This window comes from Sus scrofa, chromosome 9 (genome assembly GCF_054392235.1).
Source record: "Sus scrofa isolate SSC_HxYL_T2T_F1_AM1 chromosome 9, Sscrofa_HxYL_maternal_Yorkshire_Landrace_v2.0, whole genome shotgun sequence".
Lineage (NCBI taxonomy): Eukaryota > Metazoa > Chordata > Mammalia > Artiodactyla > Suidae > Sus > Sus scrofa.
The window spans coordinates 137,515,473-137,527,912 of record NC_139391.1 but is presented as its reverse complement, the minus strand read 5'-3'; the positions used below and the strand labels follow the sequence as shown (position 1 = coordinate 137,527,912).

Genomic DNA, 12,440 nt, shown 5'->3' with positions numbered 1-12,440 from the left:
TGGTCCTGCAAAGACATCTGTTTCTCATCTCCGTTTGCTGTGGCAAAGGAGAAGAAAGTCTTTTGCAAAGGGTGGGAAAGACACAGATCTTTTTTTTTTTTTTTTTTTTTTTTTTGTTAAATCGCACGCACACACCACAACAAAAGTAAACGAAATAAAAAAAGAGAGACATCTCGGAAGGCTGCAGAGTGAATACATTATTCGGCTGGAGCCGAGCCCCCAGGGCTAGGGCCGGAGCCCGGGAGCGCGTGGGGTCTGAGCTGCGGGCTGGAGCTGGGCCCGCGTGTCCCCGGGCACCAGGAGGGGAGGGGAGGGGAGGGGAGGGGAGGGGAGGGGAGGAGGAGGGAGGGCGGGAAGGAGGGAAGGAGGCAGGGGGCGGGCTGGGGTGGGGGTGAGGGGAAGGCGCCCCGTGTGCTGCCGGAGGAGCGGCGGCGGCGGCGGTGGGAGCGGAGGGAGGGAGGGAGGGAAAGCGGGCGCGCTTGTCATGTTCCCTCTCTCACCCTGGGGGCATCCTGCAGAACCTCTCCTCGGAAATCCACGGGGAAATGGCAAACTGGATTGACGGGTTTCACACGCTCCTCGCTAGACAGAGCCGCTCATTACCATAACCGTCTGCAGCGACGGCGGCGCAGCGCTGCGCCCCAGTCGCGGCGGCGGGACCTGCCAGGACCCTCGCCCGCCGCGCACCAGCAGCCACCGCCGACCGGGCCGCCGGGCCGGGACCCGCGCCACTGTGCACCGGCGGCCGAGCTGGCGCCGAGCCCGAGGCGGGCCAGCAGCAGCTCGAGCGCCGCGGCCGCCGCCTCCCGGCTGACCCCGCGGTAAGAGCCGGGCTGGGCGCGGGCAGCGGGGGCGGAGAGGCCGGGCCGGGTGGAGGGCGACGGCCGGTGCCCCCCGGCGGCTGCTGGCGCGGACCGGCTCCCGCGCGCCCTCCTGGCCCCGGGGCTCCGCCGGGGTCCCCGAGTGGACGCGCACCGGCCGGAGCGGGACTGGGGGCGGCGACAGGGCCAGGGCACAGCCGGGCGCAGAGGCGGCGCGGGCTTTTCCCGGGGCCGGCGTGCGCCGCGGAGCCTTTCCGGGCGGGAACCGCCGCCGCCTCTGGGGCTGCTCGGGCTGCCGCCCGCGCGCACCGAGCCGAGTCTAGGGGCGGGCGGAGACCGCAGCGCTGGTGAGACCTCGGGGTCCTCGGTGGCCGCGTATTCCCTTATTCTAGGGAAGGAGGGGTCAGTAGGAGGGCTGCCCCCAGGTCTGGACGCCGCGGCGCTTGGCAGGTGGGGAGGGAGGGATGATGGATGTCAGGAGCGCGCGTTTGCTAGAAAAAGGAATCGCTGCAGGAGCTGACACCTTCTGTCCCCCCGCCACCTCCGCCCCCGCACCCTCCTCCCCAGCAGCCGAGCCGCGCTGCGGGCGGCGGCGGCTCCTCTGTCCTCAGCTCACCTCCCCGGCGGTCTAGGCTGCTGCCCGCATGGTCCACGCCTCCGCCTCTCTCCCCCCTTCCTCCCCTCCCACCTCCTCGGCCCTAGCAACTTTCCGGAGTGCCCGCCGGGACCGCAGGGGCGGGGGAGAGGCGGCCCCGCGGCCGAGGGTGGCGAGGACTGGGCGGGAGGCTGCAGGAGGCTCGGGCCGCGTCCTGGCCGCCCCGGTCCATCCGATGCGCAGGGCGCTCCCGCAGCCGCGGGCTCCGAGTGGGTTTGGCCGGCGAGGGAGGGAGGGCCGGGCAGGCATCTGCTGCGGGCTGGAGCGCGGGCCGGGGCCAGGCACGCCAGAACCCTGCCAACCGCCGTGAGTCATTTCCTTGGAATCCTACCTTTGGTGTTTATTTCCCTTAGAAGGAAACTTGGCTTTAAAAAAAAAAAGAAGAAGAAGAAGAAAAGAAAGAATAATCATAGCTCTATATAGCTCTTATGCTTCAGGAGAGGCGCACGGCTCCAGCACCGTGGAAAGACAACTTGCCTTTGTTCCCAGGCACTTGGGGTGTTGTTTACTTTCTCCTGCGGCCGGCGGCCGGCAGGGCTCTGCCCGCTTCCCAGGAGAGGGGCTCAGGAGCTGAGGCACTGAGCCCCCGGGGGGGGGGGGGTGTCTGTGGGCACCCGGTCGTGGTGGCTGCTGCCCGCCTGCAGGGGGTCGGTCTCCAAACCTTGGACCCCAGATTTGGGCCTGGGACGGGGAGACCTGGTGCCCGGACTCGGACACCTGAGCACCCCGCCATCAGCCTCCAGCTGAGCACCTGCCTTCCCAGCCCCAGGACCCGACCTACATCTCTTGGCCTTTCGGAGCTGCTGCTGAGAAATGTTTTTCCTAGGGCAGACAGGTGTACTGCAGGGACTGGTGGAAAAGCAACATCTGCCTATTTCGAAGGGTTGAAGGATTTAATTCCTCCCACCCAGCCCTTTGCGCCACCACCAGCACCACCACCGCGAGTTGGGTCTTGTTAGGGACAATGTCAGGTCAAGAACTTGATTCCACCTGGGCAGGAAGCGTAGGCCCAGCAGCGTCAAAGGTGTATTGAAAAGATGAGTCCTTTATTTCCCTGCTCTTCGGTATTGGAATCAGATCTCTAACTGCGGTAATGGTCTTAAGAAAATGTTTTCCAATGGTAGATGGGGGGGCAGCGAATGACCAGAACCCCCTGTTAGGTGGAAGGTACCACTCAGTCTGCAGCTATGCTCTTCTCTGTTCCAGTCGCTCCCATTAGCATCATAATGGCTCCAAAAGAAAAAGAATCCCAACTAATCTGGAAAAAACAGACTGTATAGAAAGGCTTGGTAACTTCACTGTGACCATTTGCTGGAAAAACTTGACATTTTAGCCCTTGGCCGTCTGGGAATGCTCGAGGTGTCATTCCACTACTTTGCCTTGGCTGGTGACACAGACATGCAGGAACCGGAGGATAAAAGGGTAGAGCCTTTTTATTTGTTAAACCCTTGTAGAGAAAAAAAACCCACTTTAACACCCTTCTTTTGAATCCACTTGCCTCCGATGTTAAAAATTTTTTTTTTGCTGTACATGTATGTCTTTGTGACTCTATCTGCTATTAACAGCACATAAATTTGTGAATTTCAACGGCTGAACTCACTAGCAGAATTATAATGTAAATCTCATCGTACGGAGAAAAAAAATGACAGTCTCGATGTGCACTCATAGTACCAAGAATCCGTGGTGCTTCGCGCCCCACACTCCAGTTCTTCGTGATCACTGAACTCGCCTTCTTCATTCGTTAGCATCCCAGTGCAAGTTCTAAACAGATGAAGAAGACTCAATGGCAAAATTACCTCTCCACTCCCAGATAATCCCAACTCATTTATATTGTATGTAAACTTCCATAAATCACTTGTGGAACTCAGCCTCTCCAGTTGACTTCCAATTCAAAACAAGAAGAACTTACTGAAACTGGATATCGTAAAGGAAAGAAACAGCCAAGATCAAAGCTGTTATGGATGCCATGTTTCAAGTTCAAATGCATAATAGAATTTCATATGGTGGAAACAGTAGTCACAAATGGAAACCCTGAAATCCTTAACAACCAAAAAACTACAAGGAAAAGTCATTAAAATATAAACAAACTCTTACTAATGTAAAACAGCACAGCGGCCATATAATGTTCTATTAACCAAAGGCGGTTGCTACAAGGGGCCAGCAAATGCCTCACTGTCTTCAGTGACATGGATTTGTCGACTTGTTTTGGTTTATAGGTAATAAAATTTCCACATAGGCAAAAAGCTTGAATCTTATTCCCAGAATCCAGCACAAAAGTGAGTTTGAATTTCAAGGGAGAAACTACTGTTGTCAATAAGACAGGGCCAGTGACTCAATAATGGCTATAATTCATGTGCTCCTGGTACCATCACTTCCTGATGCTATTGTCTCTTTGAAAAGGTTCAGAAATTGGACCATTTCATGAGAGTTGTCCAGGGAATAAATTATCATGAGGTTTGATGCCTTGTTTGGATGCTGAGTTTGCGAGGTAATAGAATGGCCTCGTGTGAAATGAATGTGGTCTCAATTTCTTGATTGATGACTCAAAGGGCAAAATAAATGGCATGTCCCACCGTTTCTTTTTAGGGAATTCATTGAACCGCTTTTTTTTTTTTCCTCTTATAAGAAGATTTTCCAAGTCCTTGCTGCTGCCTCTTTGGAGGGTATTTTAAAAGCAAGGCGGTAGGTGGTTTAGCAGCCCCATCAGCTGGATCCCCATTCCAGCGAATGACCCAAACACCTGCCCTGTCTCTTAGAAGGCTGGCTTCCTTCTTCGATGAAGTTGGGACAGAATCTCGGGTCTTGGAGAGAAGCCTGGGTGACGGATGGAGTCACGGCTGCCAAGAGCTGCTCTGTGAGCCAGAAGGACAATGTCACTTCATGAAGCTACTTCCCCTTTGCCTGGCGCCTTTCCTCCTTTACCAGGAAGCGGACCCTTGTTTTAACATGAGGTCATCCAGTCCCCGCAAGACAATAGGTGGTTCACCCGTGCAAGCTGTGTCATTTGGAAAAGAAAGTGAGAACCAGACCCTGAGGGTCTATTCGTAAGACAGCCCATCTTCAAGAAAGCAGATCTGACCTCACTCTTGGTGACCTTTCTTTAAGTGAGATGGTGGGAACTTTGGGTCTTGGGAAGGAATTGGCTCTTCATAAGGCGCTGAGGCTGCTCCACTGTCACCACGGATCTGTGGCCTTCTTGCTTTAGATTGTCTCCCGCGTCCACTCCCTCTCGAGCCCTCTGCAGGACCCGGCGAAGCCCCTCAGCCTCCACAGAAAAGGCTCCCACCACCTGCGGCACCGAGGAGCCCAGGGCGCGTCCCGGAGCGGAGAGGCTCCCACGCTGCCTGCAGGCCCTGGGGACGGCGTGAACTGGACCAGAGGGCAGTGGTGGGTTGCCTCTTGGAAAGTTTCTGCCTTGTGTCTGGGCTTTGTGGTGTGGAGTTGTCGGCTGCCTCTGGCCCTGAAGCCCTGGCTCCTGTTTAATATTCTGCCTGCTCCGCTGATGTTGTGCTTGGCTCCTGTGGGACTGCAACTCACGGCTTGAAACTGGAGCCAATTTTCTGTCTTCATCTCTCAGTGTTTTGACTGGAGGCAGATCCAGTTCAGGCCGATCAGGGCTGGTGGAAACAGCTACCCAGTGTGTCTCTGTCTGCCTGGCTCTGGGAGAAGAGCGTGGAGGGAGCCCCAGCATGTGGTAGCGGGACAGGCCCCAGGAACAGAGGAAGAGGGGCGGCGGGCCGAGGAACAGACCGAACCTGAGAGCATCAGCAGGGATTACGGTGAAGGGTGCTGCCTCCCCCTTCCTTTCCTTTTGATTGATTAGCGGGTTTCATCAAAGGAGACTCTCGGGGGATTGACTAGAAAATTGATTTTGCCTTATTAATAGAAAGAAGCAGCAAGGGCTTTGGCCTTGCCTCTTAGCGGTCCATTTTCTGCGGGAAGGTCAGAGGCAACTGTGTCGAGGAGGCAAAGCAGCTGTCTGGAAGAGGGCTGAGGGGAATCGGAGAACAATAAGAAGTGGGGTTTTAAAGATCCGCCCCTGAAATGCAGATTGCTGAACACAGAGGCTGAGCTAATAGCTGCAAGAGAGTTCGCTGAGGTTTTCTTTGAAAAAATAATAAAATGGTTCAGAGCAAAGGGGAGGACCGAGCAGGAGAAGTTTCCCGAAGCAAAGGAGGGGAGCTGCCTAGGCCATCCCCTGGCTTGTCTGTGCTGAAGGCTGTTCTCTCTTTTTTCCAGATCTGAGGCCGTCAGAGATGACTCTGGTTCTGTCCATGAATAGATTCTGCGAGCCCATTGTCTCGGAAGGAGCTGCTGAAATTGCTGGGTACCAGACGCTATGGGAGGCTGACAGCTACGGAGGCCCGAGCCCCCCGGGGCCAGCACAGGCTCCTCTGCAGGGAGACCGGGGAGCCGGTCCCCCGCTGGCAGGTACTGCCCAGGACCTTCCCCTGCTGCTCTCAGCCAACAGGCTGATGGGCAGGGGTGGTGTCTGGCGCGCCCTTCTAAGCTCAGAGTTCCTGCTCCGGGGACTTCCCAGGCTTCCTGCATACTGCTGCTGGGGGAGCCCCAGGCTCCAGGGAAAGGGCCAGGGGTGGTGTTTAATTGCATTCAAACCTGAGCTTCCACGTGCTGCTGCCCTGGGTAAAAGGCATGCATCTGTATTTTTAAGAGAACCAAACCAGATCCGGAAGCTCTTCAGGTTGCATTTCGGTGTTCTACCCTCTCTGGAACTGTGTGGTTCTCTCAGAGCAAAACACACGTCCTGGTGGGCTTGACAATGAAATCTTTATCTCATGAGACATAAAGGAACCTGCACTCGGGGCCAGCAGCTTTGTGGCTCTTTATTAAGCACACCACTGGCTTTGGTATTAGAGGGGAAAAAATTTTTTTTTAAGTCCAGGTTCTTTATTCTTATACTGGAAGGTGAGTTCCTTTGATTTTTCTGTAGTACTAATGATTGGGGGAAAAACCCCAAAACCTAAGAACCGAAAATGCGAAACAAGTACTCCTTGAAGTCTGATTTACTAAAAAGAATTGCAAGCTTGGTCTTTACAAACTAGACCTCTTTTAATTTGTGGTTGATATGTTGCCTTTTTTAGAGCGAACAGGACTTTTGCTACCCTGATTTTAAGTTAAAAAATCTGAATTTCATATTTCCAAAGAAGGAATATTATCATTCCAATGTGCAGATAATCGTTTGTTTACTTACCTGGAGCCCAGTAATATTTACAGGTTGTTTGGTTGGTTGTGCTTATAGTCAAAGATACATAGATTTGAACAGTGGTGTTATATTATCATGGATTTAATTCAACAATTTGAATAAGCACTGGTATTATTTTGGAGTTATTACACTACCCCCCTTTATGAATGTTACTGTTTACCTGTGCATAGAATTAAGATCCTGAGTATTTAGTAAATACGGAACTCTGTCACTTTCCTCTATAATTGTCTAGAAATCCTTGCCTGGCCTGGGTCACAGGATTCCGTATGATAGCAACTATTAAGACAAATGTTTATTTTTAATCGCCACATGTACAGACAAATACGTGGCCACGTTATCTTCTAGAAGGAAAGGAAAGGAACGTATTTTGTTTGGAGAACCTCTGGCAAACCACATGTCATTTGTCATATCTGATTTATTACCACAGGATCCCATTACAGGGGAATTTCAAATCCTATAACAACATCCAAGATCACATACTTTAAGAGGAAGTATGTGGAAGAAGAGGATTTTCACCCACCACTCAGCAGCTGTAGCCATAAAGTATGTTTTTTTAATAGTCGTTACTTTTATTAAGAGTTTAAGATACTTAGTCGATTGATCCATTTCCAGAAATTAAATTGTCCCACCCAAGCAACGAAAATGAGCCCCTGCTCGCGGAGCCACGTTAATCTCGTTGTCACTTTTTGGGGCCTGGTGTTATTTTGCACAAGTATTTGAAGGAGCCAGCGAGAGCGCCTCTACCCAGAAATAACAAAATTGCATAGTCCAAGGACCGTCTTTTTCACTAAGTGATTGCATTTGTCTCAGGTTACCTTAAGGGTCAAGGTGATTGGTGCTTTTACATGTGCAGAAGTGCACTTGTTCCCTCCTGGCCTGCTCTCCCTCTCTGACCTCTAGTTCCAAGGCCTGTTGCCACATGTGTGTGCCCGCATGGGGGTCCAGGGCTTCTCCTGACCTCTCGAGGTCGCCCTCACCATCCCTGGGAAGTGTGTGCACGAAAGTAGAAACCTGTTCTTCAGGGTGCGTTCATCACTGGTGTTGAGTGTGTTCAAACGTGTCATTCATCCCCAGAAAAGACCAAAGCCAACTCTTTTGCATCTGTAGGAAGCAAACAACAGGATTGGAAAAGTGCAGAGAAGTATGAAACCGGCCAGCTGAGCTTTTGAAATACCAGTTCCTTTTCCTCGTGGTTATCTTTCTTCAAAAACTTATCTGCTGATTTAATCGAGGAGAGGATAAGCCAGACCGTAGTTGTTTGAGAAGCAGAGAGGATTTTTAAGGTTTTAACTCTTCTTCCTCTCTCTCACCTCTTACTCCCTCTCCCCACCCCCACCTTTTAAATACTGCGTTTGACTCTGCTCATCAAAAGACACCAGCATGCATTGGCAGGTGCTGGGCTTTTCCCTGCATGTGTGGTTCCTGCCTTTGGTTTAAATCACAGATCCTCGGGTTGGCTTTTTTTATGACCTGGAAGAGCTGGCCCCCAGGACACAAGCGGTTTGTTTCCTTTTTAGTTTCTGTGTTGTGGCCAGAACAGTCTTCCAAATTGCTGCTGGATTTGAACGAACCATCACACAGTGATGGAATTCACACAGCTCAGGAGTGAGTCCTCTGATTCCTTCTCTGCAGCGCTTCTGCCCAACTCCAGAAAGAGCCTCCTTTGCCCTTCAACCGACAGGTCCTTTTAGGGTTTGAGCCTCGTTAGTTATCTTTGTCCCTCTGTCAAGCAAAGGTAATTGCAAGAGTGAAACACAGACGGACAGTGCTGAAAGCCAGATGTCACGGTCCTTGATGGCCAGGGTTTGAAGTATACTTGTGATGACCCACATCTTGGCATCTTGTAAAAAAAGACATACAATATACAATACCGACATGTAACATATGCGTCTAGGTGTGGGTGGGTGTGATTTGTATACACACACATCAAGGCACGAGTATCAAAGGAGTCCAGCTTAATACGTTTACCAAGTGGGAAAAAGCCATGTAACTAGCATCCAGATAAAGAAGCGACATACCCAGCAACTCATAACCTCTCCTTATGTCCCTTTCTGGTCACTCTGCCCACCGAAGAACCCACCCTCCTGACTTCTAAGAGCATAGATGAGTTGGGTGCCATCCCCCTCACTGCCCAGGCATCCTGACCGGTCCCTGCTGAGGTCTGCCCTGGGGCTGGATTCCCCAGGGCTTCACCTCACCAGCGAGTCTCCTGGGACGAGTGTTCATTAGCCACACAAGGGGTATAGCATCTCTAAACGAACTTGGGGGGGAACCACAACCTTCCCAGACCCCGAACCTGCCAGGAGGGAAATGGGCCCCATGCCACTTGAACATAGACCGTTTCCTAAGCTGTCTCTTCCTGTTTTGGTTTGTAGACCATCTCGATCTTTGAGGAGCGCGCGCACATCCTTTATATGTCCTTAGAAAAGCTAAAGTTTATCGATGACCCTGAGGTGTACCTCCGACGATCGGTCCTGATCAACAACTTGATGAAAAGAATCCATGGGGAGATTATCATGCAGAATAACTGGTGCTTTCCCGCCTGCTCTTTCAATGGCGCCTCCGCCCAGGAGTGGTTTATGGCTCAAGACTGTCCTTACCGAAAACGACCTCGGATGGCCAAAGAGGAGTGTGAAAAGTTTCATGCCTGCTGCTTTTACCAAGAATGTGGTGGTCACTACCTAAATTTACCCCTGTCTGTCAATGCTAACGTCGGAAGTGCCTCCTCCTCCTCCTCCTCTTCCTCCTCTTCCTCTCCCTCTCCCCCTCCGCCTTTACCGAGTTGCTCCCACCAGGTGGATTTTGATGTAGGCAGCACACCTCTCTACAAGGGCGATGGCCAGATACCTGCCAATGAAATCTTTGTTACGAATGCCAGGTCGCTTGGTGTTCAGGAAAAGGCCAAATTACATGATGAGAAAGCAGACGATGACACCAGCAGGGATGGCGGCCCCCTAAACCATGAACCCGTGGGACATGACCTTGCTTTTGAGTGCAAAGGCCAATTTTATGATTATTTTGAGACTGGATATAATGAAAAAAACAATGTAAGTGAGTCTTGGAAAAAGTCCATAAGGAAGAAGGAGCCTTCACCGAGCAACAAACTGTGTTGCAGCAAAGGAAGTAAAATTTGAGCCATCTTCTCACCGCAATCCCGACGCATGCGCAGCATGATCAATTAGCGCCCAGAAATTTTATTTTGAATGGATTTTATAGTTTTGTACAACTGATAAAATTATGCCACGAACATGCCGTGTCGTTTTAATGCCTGGAGAGCAGATTGCCTGAAACATCTGTATCGTAGGCATCAGCGCGCTACTTATAAATGTGGTGACAGTACCAAGAAAACAGTTGACTTAACGCTTAAAAGTATATCTTAGTTTTCTTACAGAAAAGATTAGTAGATTAGATGGGGGAACAATGTGGCCCTTGTGATATTTCTACTACCCCCGACCCCCAAGGAGCCTGTCACTGGCGAAGAACCCCCCCACATCTTTGCCAATTAATTAGGTAGTTCTTTGGTAAGCAAATTGATATAACCAGCAAAGGATGTCTGCTTCTTCTACATGATACAGTATTTTTTTTTTTTTTTCTAAAAAAAAGACTGAAGACAGGGAGCTAGATGAAATGGCTTCATGGTACTGTTAAGTGTGTGGATTTAACAGTCTTATGTGACAGATGAAATTAGGATAGAACGTAATGAAACATACCTGTCTAGGGCAGCAGTCAACAATATGAGTAGAGAGTGGTCCCTGCCAGTTCCCAGCTTGCCTAGGACGGGTGATGAGGCTTTTAGAGAGGTATTATACAGGGCGATTTTTGGTGCCTTACTTTATCTTAATTTTTGCCAATGTGAAAATTAAGGATAAATCAGAGTACAGCAGGGATTTAACAAACAGGAAAAAAAAAAAGAACACAGGGTGGATCAGTATTGTTTGGAAGTCGTTACCTTCGAGCTGTTGCGTTCAACTTTTGATTCGACATCGCCTTTATGTTTGATGCCCACTTGCTTTTTGGAGGTGGCGTTTTTAGGAAGGGATGGAGGAGACAATAGAGAAAGCGATTAGAAACCAGCACTATAGCTGCTTGAGCTTTTCTACGGCAACGGTCTGTTGCCGGGGTTTGGGTGTTCTGGGTTTGGGATTTTGTTGCGTTTTCTTGTCCGATGACGTTCATGAACCAGTGGCATGCATTCTACTTTAATCGGTTTTGCATCATTTTCACTCGTTTAGATTATAAAAGCATGTGGTTTTTTATATATGACTTTCGCTGTTGATTACGAAGCACAATGTTCATAAATGTTGTGATGATCTATAAGGTCTTCTCTTAAAGAATGTAAAGACATGTAGTTTGGGGAAGGTTATTTTGGAGAAATGGGACTCGGTCAGCAAACGCGCCTATGTATTTGGTCCTCATTTTTCTCGGTCGTTTCTTTCATTCGCACCTTGCTAAGAGCGTTCAGAGTGCCTCTCTCTGACCATCCTTCCTCCCATGCCAGCCACCGCCGCCTGCTCAGCTGGGTTCCCGTGTCCAAGGTGACTCACTGACCTGGGCCTCCTTCCACCGTACTTCACAGGAACCAAATGCCAAACGGAGGAAATAGTAAGTCCTCCCAATTTCTCCAAGATAAAGCTTTTTTTAAAAAAAAAAAATCACTGCTTATTAATATTAAATATAGGTCTCATTCATACAGTGTATGAGTAAGATCATTGGACAATGTCCACAAGGACCAATTTTTAAAACATGTTCTTGTGTTCTGGCTGAATAGTAACGTCTTGTCCTTTATTTTCAATATTTGATAAACATTTGATGTTGACAACTTAGATGATAGATGCTTGTATATGAATGTGTTGTAATAAAGTGAGGTTTTCTTGATATATATTTATTAAAATGATCAAAATTCAGTAAGATTTTCTTATTTGAGTGGCTGTTGGCGATGTTTCTCTTTTCCATTGCTCTTTCTCCTTTAAAAAACAAAAAACCTCAAACTCTAGACACCTTAGAGGACAGTGGCACACCGGAGTCTGCAGAGGTCAAGAGAACTTTGAGAGACCCAGCTAACAGGTGTTGGAGGATGGTCCTAGTTTGTAGGTTTAGATATCTGTTAATTAAGAGCCCTGTGTTAATCAGTGATGATGTGGTTGGTGATTTCAGGTTTTAAAGGACCTGAAGGTTTTCGTTTTTGTAAAGGTTCTGGGCGGGGGCGGGGGGGGGAAGCATATCGTGAAGCCATAAATACAGAATCCTAGTTGATTCCTTATGGAAAGTCCTCTTGTCAAGATGACCCACAGGTAAACAGTTAAAACAGCTACAGAGGTGACTGCTAGTAGTAGTCAGCGCAATTCTGTATTGGTGTTCCTAGAGGCTAATATTTCACTTGCTAAAAGGTGAAAGCTAGTTGGAAGCTAATTGTCAAAAGTAGCATTCTTGGGTGTTCCCCTCGTGGCTCAGTGGTTAACGAACCCGACTAGGACCCATGAGGATGTGGGTTTGATCCCCGGCCTTGCTCATTGGGTTAAGGATCCTGCATTGCCGTGAGCTATGGTGTAGGTCGCAGACGTGGCTCGGATCCAGAGTGGCTGGGGCTGTGGTATAGGCAGCAGCTGTAGCTTTGACTGGACCCCTGGCCTGGGAACTTCCATGTGGCACAGGTGTGGCCCTAAAAAGCAAAAAAAAAAAAAAAAAAAAAAAAAAAAAAAAAAAAAAAAAAAAAAAAAGAAGCGTTCTTATGAGCATAATA

The 12,440-nt window shown here is 49.8% G+C and overlaps 1 protein-coding gene across 6 annotated transcripts; it reads left to right on the top strand.

The window, feature by feature from the left end:
• Nucleotides 1-419: 419 nt before the first annotated feature.
• SERTAD4 (SERTA domain containing 4) lies at nt 420-11,604 on the top strand. Of its 6 annotated transcripts, none has more exons than XM_003130419.5 (4): nt 420-821; nt 5,716-5,907; nt 7,128-7,243; nt 9,076-11,604. In XM_003130419.5, exons 2-4 carry the CDS (start codon nt 5,733-5,735, stop codon nt 9,832-9,834), a joined length of 1,050 nt encoding a protein of 349 aa, XP_003130467.2. In that variant the 5' UTR covers nt 420-821; nt 5,716-5,732; the 3' UTR covers nt 9,835-11,604. The 6 variants fall into 6 exon arrangements, with proteins under 6 accessions (XP_003130467.2, XP_005667937.2, XP_005667938.2 ...); XM_005667880.4 differs by lacking the exon at nt 420-821 and adding an exon at nt 1,038-1,168; XM_005667881.4 differs by lacking the exon at nt 420-821 and adding an exon at nt 1,591-1,782.
• Nucleotides 11,605-12,440: the final 836 nt, after the last annotated feature.

Coding starts and splice junctions, on each gene's coding strand:
- SERTAD4 (XM_003130419.5), top strand. CDS start 5,733: ATGACTCTGGTTCTGTCCATGAATAGATTCTGCGAGCCCATTGTCTCG. Junction 5,908..7,127: donor AGCCGGTCCCCCGCTGGCAG/GTACTGCCCAGG, acceptor TTATTACCACAG/GATCCCATTACAGGGGAATT. Junction 7,244..9,075: donor TCAGCAGCTGTAGCCATAAA/GTATGTTTTTTT, acceptor TTTGGTTTGTAG/ACCATCTCGATCTTTGAGGA.